Below are 17,471 nucleotides of genomic sequence, written 5' to 3' on the forward strand. Positions count from 1 at the left end.
TATGGATTCCGCATCAGAGCATGAATGGACAGACGATGACCCCATAGGAAACAGACAAACATAGATAATACACCCACCCAACTCTACGCCTGACAGAACAAAATAAAGACAAACAAAGTGAAATAAGGTCAGAACGTGACAACAACTGACTCAAGCCCTTCGCGGGGGAGGATGGTACAGTAGATACGCGGTGTTTTGCCTGGTCAAAGGATTGAGCTTGGGGTGCATAAAGGTTCGTTTTGTCACAATGTAGCTTCGTGTGGAGTACGGTGCGCAGGCAAGCCTGGCCCAAAAAACTGGCCCATTATAGGGAGCCAGCTGGCTTTTCGCTCTCTTCTCGTCCTCGTCAAATTGGAAGGCAGTGGCTGCACAGTAACATGCTACATATGACAGCAGAGCTCAGGGTCTCCGCCATTCAGAGGCTATGTAGTGGTTTTGACTATGACAGTGTTCTCGTAACTGAGCACCGCACGCGACACGCAGGAGTTGCCTGCACCGCCTCCTTCTAATTGCTGGTCTCATTGTAATTTTACTATCACAAGATGATCGAGGCGTCTGTAGGTTATTAAATATGTAATTGCAAGCCTTTGGATTGTTTCCATCAAAAGCAAGTCTAAAACACCCGTGAGTCTCAAATGTGTGACTAGTCGCTCTCTTCACAATATTACCATAGCCTAAGCCTTGTGTTCGGACCTTCTTCACAGTGCAACGTTTTATGGATCCACTAATTTTTTGTTTGTATCAGGTTCAGCAAGATGGCATGGTTTTCATACCCTGGGGCTCATAGATTTTTGAACAGAATTGCAGTGGGGGCTTGGTTGCCAGAGTGGGATCGTGAGCTGATATTCCCATGGACCGGGCACTCAAGGACGAACCGAGACCGAGTGGTGTCCTAAGCATGGGCAAGGGCTTGTTGGCGGGTCATATCTCTAACCCACACAGAGCTTTGCGTGCTCCTCAAGACGGTGGTGGGATCGGTGGAGACCAGCCAGCGAAGACTCATCTCCAGGTCTCACCTGAATTGCTCGCTCCAGAACATGGCCGTATAGACTGGGGGTGGACACCCTCGGAGGGACAGGCTGGCGACAAACCCAATGAGCGTGCCAGAACGCGTTCGCAGAACTGGGTACGAGAACTGAGACCGACTTGGTCGTAGACCATGTTCCACGGAGTCCATGGATTGGAAGAGGTGCTGCACATGAGCTGGGCCGTCTCCTTGGCTGAGGGCAGCTTGGGGGCAGAAGGGATGAAGTGGGCGCTTGGAAACGTCACCATGGTAGGGATATTACTGTGTTGCCATTCAGACGGGGGGAGACCAGTGACGAAGTCCCAGGGTCCTATGTGACCAGGAATGGTGAGGGACGGGAAGTGGAATTGAAGGAGGCCAGCCGCAGCTTGCGAGGAGTCTTATTCTGGGCACCCTGGTGCAAGCGCGACGATTCGCATGTGATGTCAGGAACCAAGGTGGGCCACCAAAAACGTTGTTGTACAAAGGCCAGGGTCCGACGGGAGCCATGGATGGAGGCCAGTCGAGAGGAATGTGCCATTGCCGAATCGAGGAACGGGGCAGAGTCGGGACAAACTCTGGTCTCACGGACAGCCGGTTCTCTATACCCCAGATTGAGTGCAGCCGCGAGACAAGAGGTCGGCGAGGATGGTCTTGGGGTCCGATGGTGTAGCAGTGTGGCAATAGTAGGCGTGACAGCACACTTCCGGCTTCACATTCTTGGACCCACGGGACGGTAGAGATTGGTGAAGTTAAATCGGGGTGAAATAGCAGGGCCCACCGAGCTTGCCTGGAGTTGAAATGGCTTGGTGTGTGGAGATATTCCAGGTTCTTGTGAATCTGTTTTTCATACATGAATGGGTGTTTTCCGCCCTTCTAACCAGTGCCTACACTGCCTCCAACGAGGAAGCGCAGGCTGCAGCTTTTGGTCCTTGGGCAAACGCTGGGACCTCCAGCCACAAACTGCCAGGATGGCTCTGGGATGGATTAGGATGGGGGCGGTAGTGAATTGGTGTTTGCGGTCAAGAACGCCTGGGTTTCTGGCAGCTGGAGACGCATCGTAACGGACCTTGGGAAGAGGTGAGTGCTGAACAGGCGGAAGCCGGGTGCTGTAGCCCCAATGAAACCGGCGATAGAAATTGGCAACCCCCAGGAAGCGTTGCAGCTGCACTCTGGAGGTGGGTTGCGGCCAATCCACCACCGCTCACACTTTTCAGGAATCCATCTGGATGTTTTGCCTGGCACTATGATATACGCTCCCAGGAAGGAGATGGTGGAGCCGATGTGATTTGCATTTTATCCTTTGACTTACAGTCTTGGTTTCTCCAGAAGAAGCTGGAGGACTTGTCTGACATGGAGGACAATGTTCTTGAGCGATGTGGGAAACACAAGGATGTCATCAATGTAGACAAAATCCGAACCGGTTTCAACATGTTTCCTGGAAGAATGTAATTTACCATGGCCTGGAACACGCAGGAGGAGTTGGTTCAGTCGAACGGCATCACCAGGTATTCTAAGTGGCCCGTTTAGGTAGCCTGTTTTGTATTGTGGGTTGTGGGTTATTGTCTATGTCTATACGTTGGTTGCTTGTGTCTGCACTTTCGTTTTATAGCGTCACGTTCGTTTTGTTGTTTTGTAAGTTTGTCAAGTGTTCTTCGTTTCTTCTTTATTAAACAGAAGAATGTATTCAAACCACGCTGCGCTTTGGTCCGATCCTTACTCCTCCTCAGACGAGGAGGATTATGACGTTCGTGACACAGTGTCCTTTCTGGGCTTGTTTAGATAAGACAACCCTCATATAACCAAATAACAACTGAAGGATGATACGTGTTGTGTATGCTATTAATACTGACTGTTTATGGACATAAGCATTATAGCCAAAATATAGTACATGGACTTAGGAAGTGTGTCTGTTTTTGATCACCAACTCATATCTTTGTCAGTTATCAATAACAACGACAGCTGCCTGTGAAATGTTACTCGAACAGTAATTAAGAGTAGTTCTGCTTCTTACTACTGTGGAAGATTAATGGCTCAGAGGATTGCTGCTCGTTTGCTGGGTAAATATTATGGCGTTAGCGCCTTGGCCACGGCGTGCTGTGGAGTTGCAGTTGTTTGTCTCACTTGCACCCAAACACATGTCTACAGCACAAACATGTGTATGCGTACACACACACACACACACACACACAAAACAAACAGAGTAGGCGCAGCGAGATTGATGAACTTTTACCAGAGGGCCACTCTTGTTTCAGTGACATTGAAAAAGTCCCCATCTCTCCCCTGTTGATTGTGAAGTTGACTCATTTCGGGCCAAAAGACATCCCGCCTTGGACAGAAAAGCTTCAAGCTCCCTCCGGTGAACTCTGTCCTTTCTCCCTCACAGAAAACATGCGAACACATCCTAAGAGAAGAGAATGAAGATCTCCTCTCCGCCTTGCTCACTGCAATAAATCACACTCCTCGTCGTAGCTGAAAGTCCATATTCCAATTTAGTGAGCGTGGGGAAAGGGGGGGGGGGGTAGGGGGGAGGTGGGAAGTGGAGGAAAAGGGAGAGTGTGTGTGTGTGAGAAAGTGAAGTGGGAGTGCGGGAGTGTGGGAACTGTGTGTGTTGTGTGTGTGTGTGGTGCGCGTGTTTGCGTAAGCTATGGGTGGGCGAATGTTGACTTGTTGTGATGTTGGTGTGCGCACGCGTTTATGTGCGTGTTGCTTCTCATAAAGCATTGTATTGGCTGCTTGGCAGGGATAAATAAGGGGGTGAGTGAGGCTGTGTCTCTACCTGTGGATCTGTTCTCAAAGACAGTAGGGTCAATATAAGTCCAGGTAGATGCTCTCCTCTCTCCCACCCAGCTACAGACACCCAACACTGGGCTTCTTCAGAGCAAAGAGGTGCTGATGGACATGGATGTCCTTTACCACCCTGTGTTGTGTGGGTGTGTGTGCTTGCATGCGTGTTAAGTGTGTGTGCATGGTGTGTGTATATGTTCAGTTGCTTGTTTGTTGTAATAGGGTAAGGGGGAGAGCAGACAGGCAATAGTGGTACAGTAACTTTCCATCAGAGTCACATTTCTCAGTTGACAAAATTCAGTCCACCCACCATTTCTCTGATGTACTAGTTTCCATAAGCCACCAGCATCACATTTCCGATGTATATCATAAAGAGACTTTCTCATGATAGTCCATAGCCACCAGCAGTCACATTTCTCTATGTACTAGTTTCCATAGCACCAGCAGTCACATTTCTCTAATGTACTAGTTTCCATAAGCCACCAACAGTCACATTTCTCTATTACTAGTTTCCATAGCACCAGCAGTCACATTTCTCTATGTACTAGTTTCCATAGCCACCAGCAGTCACATTTCTCGTATGTACTAGTTTTCCATAGCCACCAGCAGTCACATTTCTCTATAACTAGTTCCATAGTCACCAGCCAGTCACATTTCTCTATGTACTAGTTTCCATAGCCAACCAGCAGTCACATTTCTTCTATGCTACTAGTTTCCATAGCCACCAGCAGTCACATTTCTCTATGTACTACAGTTTCCATACCACCAGCAGTCACATTCTCTATGTACTAGTTTCCATAGCCCACCAGCACACATTCTCTATGTACTAGTTTCCATAAGCCACCAGCAGTCACATTTCTCTATGTACTAGTTTCCATAGTCACCAGCAGTCACATTCTCTATGTACTAGTTTCCATAGCCACCAGCAGTCACATTTCTCTATGTACTAGTTTCCATAGCATCAACAGTCACATTCGCTATGTTACTAGTTTCCATAGCACCAGCAGTCAATTCTTTATGTACTAGTTGCAGTTGTAATCTGAACAGACAAGACAAGACAGACAAGACAAGTCCCATTCAGTTCTGTTTCTCTCATAATCATAGGAGGCAGAATGAACACACACAAGCACTTCTAGAATAATGTTTCTCATTGTCTAGTGGACTGGGCTCAATGCAGCCATTCATTTTTCTCTATTACAATGGCATTTCATATTTCCTCCACTAACAAGGGAACAAAACAGCCTTCAATTGTTAACGCTGATTGCATCGCAAGTACTCGGCTAAATGCTGAGGGCCTCTCAATGGATGCTGCCAGGGATAGTTGAACCCGYAATATACATTTGTTCAATGTTTTCGTACAAAAGTGGCCGAGCTCAGTCCAAATTCCATGCAGTCTGTATTGAAAATTCAATAGAGTAGGCCTAGGGGAAATCCATAGACCTTGATCCCCAAATGAATGGGAATTATTTTGAACTCTCCCTTTATTAAGCATCATCATTCATACCAACGATATTGAAYATTGCTGTGTGTCAATGGGCTGTCTGAATAGAAAACCTCAAAGGTATTCAAGGCTGGAGCTACACAAGAMGAATACAGAATAGAATGGGTCTCTATAGAATACCGTGGAAGTCCTGTAGTTATTCTCTCCACACTGAGACGTGTCTATTCCCTGTCAATACAATCTCCTCCATTTTCTCTTTTATCATTCCTGTCTTTCTTTCTCTTTTATAATTGTTCTCTCGCTCACCGTGAAACTGTCAACAAGGTGGACTGTGCTGCCCTCTCCGCCTACCCGGTGTCAATCAAAGCATTCATCCCCTTATTTCTCTCTTTCTGTCATTCTGTGACACCTCTATTCATTCTCTCTTTTATCTCTTTGAATGTGTGCACACGTGCAAGCATGTGTGTGTGTGTGTGTGCACGTGTGCATTCGGGTGTGCGCACCTGTGCGCGTGCACGCACAAGCATCAGGCACATGCACAGATAGGGGTCGACCTGTGCCCGAGCTCCTGTCCCTTTGCCTTTCCACTCGCCAAGTAGCCTTTTGGGTGGTGGAATTAAAAATGTTTTCTTCCGTTTTTTTTGTCGTCGTTGTTCTGAACCCGGTGCCCTTATGTCGTTGTGACGTCGTCAAGTTCGCCACACCGACACCGTTCGTTGGTCTGCCCTGTCCGGAGCTTGCATCATGCACCCAGTTGTGCCTTTTTCTCAGTCTGCCCTGTACGTAGACTGCCCTGTATGGAGACTGCCCTGTACAGAGGAAGCCCTGTATGGAGACTGCCCTGTATGGAGACTGCCCTGTATGGAGACTGCCCTGTACGGAGACTGCCCTGTACAGAGGAAGCCCTGTACGGAGACTGCCCTGTACGGAGACCGCCCTGTACGGAGACCGCCCTGTACAGAGACTGCCCTGTACGGAGACTGCCCTGTACGGAGATTGCATGCGCCCGGTATCCAAACATGTATGGCTTGAGATGTGGTCACTGGTCGAGTGTGTGTAGCAAGCTCCCTAAATATCCACAGTACTGTCACAGCAGCATAACATTTTATTAACACTTGATACCACTTGATGTGCATCATCAATTATCGGTCTGGTTGGCTGATACGTGCATCAGAGAGAGGCAGAAAGACATAGAATCAACGACCCTCCGAATCCATCCCTTCTTCAGTCGGGAGTTGTACATCAGAGCAGCAGCAACACAGGTAGTCTAGACTCGAACTAACCATCATATACTAAKATAGCCACACAAGCAACTAGCCAGCCATATATCATGAGTTAGAAGATTATGAATATTATATTATTACGTTAATATTTAAGAGCATTTGGAGATAAATCGCAATCGAAATATTAACTAGCAGGTTTAACATCGTTGATCAGCTGATAGCCCACCCCCTTTTCCRGATGTCAATCATGTCTTTAGGAGGCACTGTATAGCTTGCTTACAATTTGTGATGAGTGCTGTTAGAGACATAAATAGGCCTATGATCAAGAATGGTCAAATCTTCGCTACAGAAGCAGGTAGTATGTTATGAATTATGAAAGTCATCATTTCACCAGTGGGTGCCCTTTTTCCATTTTGAGCACCCGCCTCCTGAAAGTTCTGTGTACTGCCCTGGCAAGCGTGCGTGTGTGTGTGTGTGTGTGTGTGTGTGTGTGTGTGTGCGCACGTGTGAACCCACCATAGAGTCTCCATCGGCTATGAAGACAGTGCAGCCCTGGGCCTGCATAAAGGAGAGGATGGTGCCTGCTATCTTCCTCAGTAACACCTCGAGAGACTGCTGCTCCTCAAAGATCAGACTGGCCAYGTCCAACAGCACCTGGGGGAGACAGACACAGTAAACCATTAACACACACAAACATATGACAGCATGAACACACACCCACATACTCATACACAAACACAAAAACATGAACACACACTCATACACAAACACATGAACACACACTCACAAGAAAGCATGGTAACACCCACCCACACACACCTACGCATATGCCAGGGAGATTGTTCCAGAAATTGTATGTCTAGCCATCTCCTGAGGACGCCGAGAAATGCCGTCAAAACCTTCCACAATAGAGAGCACTATTACCATGAAGTAGACTTGGGTTTTGCTAGATTCCATTAGGGGCAATAGAGAGCACTATTACCATGAAGTAGGCTTGGGTTTTGCTAGCTTCCACTAGGGGCAATAGTGAGCACTATTACCATGAAGTAGGCTTGGGTTTTGCTAGCTTCCACTAGGGGCAATAGTGAGCATTATGACCATGAAGTAGGCGTGGATTTTGCTAGCTTCCACTAGGGGCAATAGTGAGCACTAGTACCATGAAGTAAGCTTGGGTTATCCCAAGACTGGATCAGAAAGTTGTGTGTTCGATCCCAGTCATTGACACAGTTTTTGTATTTGTATTATTATAACTCTATCCCAAACCTTAACCCTTACCGTAACCATTCGGAATGAGTGCCTAAACTTAACATTTAACTTCTAAATTTGACGTTTGGCGAAATGGAACGATACAGTGCAGCAGGAGCAACAAAAACACTTCGAAATTTGACGTTTGGAGCAACTTCAAAATTTGACGTTTGGAGAATGTGGATGAACGTCTAATTCTGCAGTGAGACCGTGAGAGCTTGTTACATATGCACGCACGTACACACACATACACAAACACACTCACACACACTTTGAGAACATAAAAATCCACACGCAGCAACATACCTGATTGCGTCGGTTTTCCAGCTGGGACGTCTCGTAGAGCTGGGCATTGTGTAGGACGATCCCGGAGAAGGCCAGGTAGGCAGAGAAGTCCTGTCAGGGAAATCAAAGACTATGAGCTTGATTCAGAGCATGGCATTTACAGAGAAAGAGAGCTTTGAACACCAGTCTCTTTCTCCCCAGTACCTTTTCATCCTGTTCAGTGAAAGTACCGTTCTCTCCACACTTCTTGTTGATGGCCTGAGCCACTCCTACCACCTGGCAGACGAAAGAAAAGAGAGGGCGAATAGAGAGGCGAGAAGTAGATCAAACACACGCAGGGAGAGCATCCATCAAAACGCAGAGCCACAACTACAAAGAGTAGAAAACAGAAAGACGAACAGGAGCAAAAAAAATGAAATTATTTCTCTCTGACCACGATTGCTCAATTGTAAACTCTGAGGTACAGTGCCTTCAGAAAGCATTCACAACCCTTGACTTTTTCCACGTTCTGTTGTGTTACAAAGTGGGATTAAAATTGATTGAATTGTCAATATTTGTCAATGATTTACACAAAATACTCTGTAATGTCAAAGTGGAAGATTTTTTTTTACATTTGTAAAAAAAYGAATTWAAAAAAAGATAAAATAACACTGAGTCAATGTTAGAATCACCTTTGGCAGTGATTACAGCTGTGAGTCTTTCTGGGTAAGACTAAGAGCTTTTCACACCTGGAAAAGGTGTGTGCAGAGATGTAGCGGAGTCAAGCGCAGGACACAGGTGTTGAGCAAAACAACGGCGTTTACTCAAAATACAAGCAAAAATTCCTCATATAACAAACACACATGCACCAACAACAACCACTAATGAAACAAACAATCACGGACAGAACAGAAATGTATGCCAGAGGGTTAAATAGGGAACATGATAGGGGAATTGAAACCAGGTGTGTGTAATACAGACAAAACAAAACTGAAAAATGGATCGGTGGTGACTAGAAAGCCGGTGACGTCGACCGCCGAACACCACCCGAACAAGGAGAAGGGCCGACTTCGGCGYAAGTCGTTACACATTATTAATTTCAAAATTCTTCAAGCTCTGTCAAATTGGTTGTTGATCAGTGCTAGACAACCATTTTCAGGGTTTGCCATATATTTTAACATATATTTAAGTCAAAACTGCAATTCAGCCACTCAGGAACATTCACTGTCTTCTTGCTGAGCAACTCCAGTGTAGATTTGGCTTTGTGTTATAGGTTATTGTCCTACTGAAAGGTGAATTAATCTCCCAGTGTATGGTGGAAAGACTGAACCAGTTTTTCCTCTAGGATTTTGCCTGTGCTWAGCTCCATTCAGTACATTTTTTATCCTGAAAAACTCCCCAGTCCTTAACAATTTCAAGCATYCCCATGACATAATGCAGCCACCACTATTCTTGAAAATATCGAGAAAGGTAATCAGTAATGTYATGTATTGTATTTGCTCCAAACATAACATTTTGTATTCAGGACAAAAATGTAATTGCTTTGCCACATTTTTTGCAGTATTACTTTAGTGCCTTGTTGCAAACAAGATGCATGTTTTTGAATATTTGTATTCTGTACGGGCTTCCTTCTTTTCACTCTGTCAATTAGGTTAGTATTGTGYYGTAACTAAAATGTTGTTGATCCATCCTCAGTTTTCTCCCATCACAGCCATTAAACTCTGTAAATGTTTTAAAGTCATCATTGGCCTCATGGTGAAATCCCTCAGCGGTTTCCTTCCTCTCCAACAACTGAGTTAGGAAGGACGCATGTATCTTTGCAGTGACTGGGTGTATTTATACACCATCCAAAGTGTATTTAATAACTTCACTATGCTCAAAGGGATATTCAATGTCAGCTACCAATAGGTGCCCTTCTTTGCGAGGCATTGGAAAACCTCCCTGGTCTTTGTGGTTGAATCTGTTTGAAATTCACTGCTCGACTGAGGGACCTTACAGATAATATGTGGGGTACAGAGATGAGATAGTCATTAAAAAATGATGTTAAACACTATTATTGCACACAGCGTGAGTCCATGCAACTTATTATGTGACTTGTTAAGCACATTTTACTCCTGAACTAATTTAGCCTTGACATAACAAAAGGGGTTGAAAACGTATTGACGCAAGACATTTCAAGTTTTCATTTTTTAATTAATTTGTTCAAACAATTTCACTTTGACATTATGAGCCATTGTGTGTAAGCCAGTGACAACAAATCTCAATTTAAACCATTTTKTATTCAGGCCGTAACATAAAAAAAAGTAGAATAAGTCAAGGGGTGTGAATACTTTCTGAAGTATTCACATAGTCTCCCTTGAAGCCCATTCAAAACCGCACAGGACATGACAGGAAGTAAAGAGGAAGGGGCGGTTACTTTCACAGTCAATTGTGTCTTACCTCTTCTCTATGGTTTTTGATAGGCATACACAGGATGCTCTGGGTCTTGTATCCTGTAATCTGATCCACCTCTGCATTGAACCTGGGGTCCTGTGATGAGATACAAACAGTACAAACAATCTCATTTAACATGACCAGACACGTAATCGCAAAGCATCTCGTAAGTAGGAGCGCTGACCAAGGATCAGGTCCCCCCTCTCTTATTCATTATGATTTAAAAGGTCAAACTGATCCTAGATCAGCCCTGAGACAKTTTGGGGCCGATTCAGACTARGCACGCCTTTCCTAGGSACTTCTCAGTAGTTGGTATTCAGATTCACCTTATGGAGGAGCAAAACCAGGTTTGTGGGRGTGGTTTCCTTGTGCGCARTGAATACATTTACTTAAACCCCAGAAAACACATCCCCTGGGTGGCCTACCAATTTCATCTAGGAGTTTTTGTTCCAATTAGTTTTTTTCTGTTCATTTCTCTGAAGCAAATATGGTGTACCCTTAATTTGAATTTGATCAGCACAAGACTTGAATGTAGACTACAGAGAATGCGTTCAGAATATAGAAAGAGAGCCATGAAAGCATTTGCATATTTGTCTCTGTTACAGAACCCATGGGTAGATTTAAAACCCCTTTGATTTTAGACATGATTTGTGTTTTGGGGAATAATCATGAATCCTACTTCATGGAAAAACAGAGCCTCTACGCATGAATTAAAAAAAATATGTTTTGATTCATTCTGAAAGTTGCCACATTAAAGTTCATCAATGTTAGCGTTGGAAGTAGTTTAGCCTACAATATAATTAGAATATGGAGAATAGTATAACGTAGTATGATATAATACATATACCCTAATTGGAAAGGGAAAGGGAGATACCTAGTCAGTTGTACAACTGAATGCCTTCAACTGAAATGTGTCTTCCGCATTTAACCCAACCCCTCTGAATCAGAGAGGTGGCGGGGGGGCTGCCTTAATCGACATCCACGTCTTCGGCGCCCTGGGAACAGTGGGTTAACTGCCTTGCTCAGGGCCCTCGCCGATCATGGAACTGTGCGATAGCAAGTTCTAAGTAACGGTTTGAGCTCCATAATGAGCTCCATCATGATTTACTAATTCTGCATGTCCCAATTTTTTTTTTTTACTACAATTTGTATTTGTCCTTCATGAAACACTATCCACTATTACTTGACCCTCAGCCACAATCAAAATGATGTAACAGCGTTAACAGAGGAAATAAATAAAGGTAGGCTAAATAAAACAATGGAATGTTATGATACCAATGTAGGGAAGGGAACAAGCACTACATTGGCAGTTAAATATACCATGCTATGACTTACGGTTGCTACCGATAGTGGCTAACAATAGTTGACATAGGCTATGGCCTACAAATTGAAAGAAACAGGACAAAGTTGGGGCATTCGATTAGAACATTCTAGAGAACACAAAGGGTTGCATTTGGAGTGGCTCTTTGCCTTGCCATCCAATTTGGCTTGTGTCTCCACACTTTATCCCTGCAAGTTATAAGGTCATACAATTAAAATTCTGCATAATGGCACAGCATTTCATACTTCACTGTGGGGGAAGGGGCATAAATAGCCCAAACAGTCATGTCGATCGACTTTTCAGTTTCCTGCCATGTGACTGGTTTCACATTCATCTCCTCGATCATAAGGTAAAATAGATCTAAAACAATTGTAATTTAGCCTACATTTACAATCCCCTTATCCTAACGGATTACTCATTTACCTACAGTCCCTTCAGAACGTGTTCATACCTCTTAACTTATTCCACATTCCGTTGTGTTACAGCCAGAATTCAAATGTTTTTATTTATTTTTAATCCCATCTACACACAATACCCCATAATGGCAAAGTTAAAACATATTTTTTTAGAAATGTTTGCTAATTTATTGAAAATTATATACAGAAATATCTCGTTTACATAAGTATTCACACCTCTAAGTCAACACTTTGTAGAAGCACCTTTGGAAGTGATTACAGCCCTGAGTCTTTCTGGGTAAGTCTCTAAAAGCTTTCTACACCTGGATTGTGCAACATTTGCCCATTATTCTTGTCAAAATTCTTCGAGCTCTGTCAAATTGGTTGTTGATCATTGCTAGCAACCATTTTCAGTTATTGCCATACATTTTCAAGTAGATTTATGTCAAAACTGTAACTTGGCCACTCAGGAACATTCTCTATCCTGTTGGTAAGCAACTCCAGTGTAGATTTGGCCTTGCGTTTTAGGTTATTGTCCTGCTGAAAGGTTAATTAATTTTCCAGGTTTCCCTCTAGGATTTTTCCTGCGCTAAGCTCCATTCCATTTATTTTTTATCCTGAAAACTCCCCAGTCCTTAATCATTACAAGCATACCCATAACATGATGCAGCCACCACTATGCTTGAAAATACAGAGAGTGGTACTCAGTAATGTGTTGWATTGGATTTGCCCCAAACATAACACTTTGTATTCAGGACAAAAAAATGTATCACTTGCCACATTTTGTGCAGTACTACTTTAGTGCCTTGTTGCGAACAGGATGCATATTTTGGAATATATGTATTCTGTACAGGCCTTCACTCTGTCATTTAGGTTAGTATTGTGGAGTAACTACAATGTTGTTAATCCATCCTCAGTTTTCTCCTGTCACAGCCATTCAACTCTGTAACTGTGTTAAAGTCACCATTTGCCTCATGGTGAAATCTCTGAGTGGTTTCCTTCTTCTCCAGCAACTGAGTTAGGAAGGACGCCTGTWTCTTTGTAGTGATTGGGTGTATTGATACACCATCCAAAGTGTAATGAATAACTTCACCATGCTCAAAGGGTTATTCAATGTGTGCTTTTTTCATTTTTACCCATCTACCAATAGGTGCCCTTTTTTGCTAGGCTTTGGAAAACCTTCCTGGTCTTTATGGTCAAATCTGTGTTTACAAATAATTGTATMTGTGGGTTACAGAGATGAGGTAGTCATTCAAAAATCATGTTAAACACTATTATTTCACACAGAGTCTATGCAACTTATTATGTGACTTGTTAAGCACATTTTTACTACTGAACTAATTTAGGCTTGCCATAACAAAGAGTTGAAAACGTATTGACGCAAGACATTTCAGCTTTTCATTTTTAATTAATTTGTTCAAATTTAGAAAAAACATAATTTAACTTTGACATTATGAGCTATTGTGTGTCAGCCAGTGACAACAAATCTCAATTTAATCCATTTTAAATTCAGGCTGTAACATWWAAAAAWATMTAGCTCTTATCATATCAATTTATAAATTACATTTCATGGAGAATGCTCTTATTTCTATCTGAAAAAAAATAAGATACTTTTTTCACTTGGAACCGGCAGGTTTGCTCAACCTTATTCATGGTTTCCTCGTGTGTAAAGGCGGTGGAATTATTAGGTCAGAATATGGCGTATCTGTAGACACACCTCCATTTCTTTGATCTCCACTCCAAACGTGTACCTTGCTGACACTGGCATTTCCCCCAACGTCAGAATACGCACAGAGAGAAAAGTGCATAAAAATGCAATAACGTTCCATTTATGRMCGCGTAACTCAGGTCTGAATTGCCTCCTTTGTGAATATGAGCCCAGAAACACATGGACATTCTAGACAATTGACTAGACATAAAAAGAATACCCACCACATTTCCCCTTTACTGTGAGAATGACCAGACCACTGTTCTGGATCCCTATTTGGTGAGACAGAGGCGGAGTCCCAAATGGCACCCTATTCCCTATATAGTGCACTCGTTTCACACAGGGCCCATAGGGCTGTGGTCAAAAGTAGGATTTTATATAAGGAATAGGGTGTCAGTTGGGATGCATCCAGAGTGGATGGATGTCCTGAAGTACCCTCTCCTCGTGGCTCTGCGACCGCCCACACCGTGACCTTTCTCTCTAGATGGTGCGCGCGCACATGTACGAGCACGCCTCAGATGCCTAATACACACGGACACATTTCATGACTAAACGATGAACATCATACTGATTTCATAAAACACCAACTTTCCAATTCCCATATAAATTCCCTTCCAACCTCCACCCCACATAAACAAGGACCAAATCAACTGCGCTCTCTCTCTCTCCCAAACGAGTAATTTATTTTCCCCTGACACTGGACACGCCTCTAAACAGAGGAACTCTTAATCAACTAGAATTTCAGACCTAGGTCTTCAAAGTAGGAGTGCAGATATAGGATCATTTRCCCCCCCATTTAAATAAAAAGGAATACGATAATATACAGTAACTTAGGTCAGCACTCCTACTCTGAGACACCGTTTGATTGCAGGCCAAAATCTCTATGACTAGAATGGCTAGAGTCAGACTGAATCTTTTGAGGCAGACTTTCCTCATTAAAATAATCATCTGCCTCGGTTATTTGAATTCGAAAGTCATTTATGTGCCTGGTGATATTTTAACAAGAGAAAAGTTTTGTCTTCGCTATGATTGTGGCTGTGATTTTTTAATACTTCTATCTTGGGAGTCAATATTACCTGAGTCAGTCATTAGTGTATAAGTTACGTTGGCCACAGAAATCGTTGAAATATACCGAACAAAAAATATAAATGCATTATGCAACAATTTCAATGATTTGACTGAGTTACAGTTCATATAAGGAAATCAGTCAATTGAAATAAATTCCTTAGGCCCTATTTTGTGGATTTCACTTGACTGGTCACAGATATCTAAAATAAAAGTTAGTGGCGTGTATCAGAGAACCAGTCAGTGTCTGGTGTGAACACCATTTGCCTCATGCAGCGCGACACATCTCCTTCGCATAGTGTTGATCAGGCTGTTGATTAAGGCCTGCGGAATGTAGTCCCACTCCTCGTCAATGGCTGTGCAATGTTGCTGGATATTGTCGGGAACCGGAAACACGCTGGCATACACGTCGATCCAGAGCATTCCACACATGCTCAACGGGTGAGATGTCTAGTGAGTATTGAGACATGTTCAGCTTCCAGGAATTGTGTACAGCATTATCATGCTGAAACATGAGGTGATGGTGGCGGATGAATGGCACGACAATGGGCCTCAGGATCTCTGTGCATTCAAATTGCCATCGATAAAATACAATTGTGTTCATTGTCCGTAGCTTATGCCTGCCCATACCATAACCCCACKACCACCATGGGGCTCTCTGTTCCCAATGTTGACATCAGCAAACCGCTCGCCCACATGACGCCATACACARGGTCTGGTGGTTGAGAAATGAACATTCAATTCTCTGTCAACAGCTCTGGTGGACATTCCTGCAGTCAGCATGCCAATTGTACGCTCCCTCAAAACTTGAGACATCTGTGGCATTATGTTGTGTGACAAAACTGCACATTTTAGAGTGGCCTTTTATTGTCCCCAGCACAAGGTGCACCTGTGTAATGATCATAATGTTTAATCAGCTTCTTGATATGCCACACCTGTCAGGTGGATGGATTATCTTGGAAAATAAGAAATGCTCACTAACAGGGATGCAYACATTTTTWGAGAAATAAGCTTTTAATGCGTATCTTTTATTTCAGCTCATGAAACATGGGACCAACACTTTACATGTTGAGTTTATATATTTTTTTCAGTGTAAAAGTGACCACTGTTCTAGAGACAACACTGTAGGGGTATTGATAAGAAAACTTCCCCTGTAAATTCCACATATGGGTCTGGCCTGTGCGGTTGCCAACCACTTTCCCCACAGATTGCTGCGCCACATCAAACAWCCAGAAGGGACTTTTGATCCCGGTTTCACCGCCAATTTGAATGCCGTCCCAACTGCCCAAACTGGGGCTTAACGAGCCAATCAGAGAGCTAGGAATTCCCTAGGTAGGAGCTACCTCTATGCAGAGTGACGCAGATGCACTTCCTGAAAGCTTTGGCTGTTTTGTAAAAACATAACGCAGGTCCCGTATCAGGTTCTATGGACCCAGCTGGTGGCTTGTTTTGCTACCAGATACACACACACATGGATGCACACACTACACACACACACACACACACACACACCTCTCCTCTGTCCATACCGGATTAACAAACTAATTGGACACAGGTGTCCACACACACACACACACACACCTCTCCTCTGTCCATACCGGATTAACAAACTAATTGGACACAGGTGTCGGATTAACAAACTAATTGGACACAGGTGCGTCGACAAGAAGKCACTGGCTCTCTCTCTCTCTCTCTGTCTTTGTCTCTTCCTCGCTCTGTCTCTTCTAATTTATCTCTTCTTCTCTCTCCCTCCCTCTCCTCCAGTCTAGGTCCCTGTAGGCTTGTTTAGGAAAACACCCGGCCACTTCATCAAAATGAAGTGCTATAAATATCACCAATAAAGTCATCGTCGTCAGTCTGAACACTGTTGGCCGGCAACCAGATGATTGCGTAGCAGCTAGCTAATCAGGGGTAAGGTAGAGTGATGTCACATGAAATTGCATGTGAGTAGACATGGACATGTACACAAAGAAGAAAGAACACTCTTTTCTTCTCTCGCTTCTTCTCTCAAACATCTGCCTTCTCTTTCAAAGACATACTTCCTCCACAGCGGGTCTGGCTGATGTGTGTGTGTGTGTGTGTGTGTGTGTGTGTGTGTGTGTGTGTGTGTGTGTGGTGTGTGGTGTGTGTGTGTGGTGGTGTGGTGTGTGTGTGGTGTGTGTGTGGTGTGTGTCAATGTGTTTGTGTGTGAGCTCTTCACATTACACATCCTGTCCTCCTTACGGACTCTGGCTTTCATCTCCCTCTCCACCAATTGACACAGCTGGGACCCTACTGGGAAACAACAGAGAAGTTTACATCTCCTAGAGCAGTGGTTCCCAACCAGGGGTACTAGGACCCCTGGGGTACTTGGCCTATTTACAGGGGGTACTTAAAGGGGTTAAAAAAGGTTGGAAACCACTGTCTGAGAGGGGGATCATGTCAGGAAGACCTCTGGTCCTGCTGCAGTGTGATTAGTACACGGCCATGTAACGCGCTGTATGTCTACAATCTGCTCTTAATGTAATATGGGACAGCAAGGTAAAAATGGAATAGAACAGTGGCCCTTGCAGCTGAAGGACACACACATGCACGCACGCACAC

The 17,471-nt window shown here is 43.9% G+C and overlaps 1 protein-coding gene across 1 annotated transcript in view; it reads right to left on the bottom strand.

Moving 5' to 3' along the window:
• The window catches only part of LOC111960304 (cGMP-specific 3',5'-cyclic phosphodiesterase-like), an 81,741-nt gene that overhangs the window by 50,848 nt on the left and 13,422 nt on the right, over positions 1–17,471 (bottom strand). Inside the window, 4 exon segments of the mRNA XM_070437811.1 lie at positions 6,974–7,111; positions 8,009–8,098; positions 8,192–8,263; positions 10,406–10,495. Of these exon segments, the coding sequence (XP_070293912.1) occupies positions 6,974–7,111; positions 8,009–8,098; positions 8,192–8,263; positions 10,406–10,495 (390 nt within the window).

This window comes from Salvelinus sp. IW2-2015, linkage group LG37 (genome assembly GCF_002910315.2).
Source record: "Salvelinus sp. IW2-2015 linkage group LG37, ASM291031v2, whole genome shotgun sequence".
Lineage (NCBI taxonomy): Eukaryota > Metazoa > Chordata > Actinopteri > Salmoniformes > Salmonidae > Salvelinus > Salvelinus sp. IW2-2015.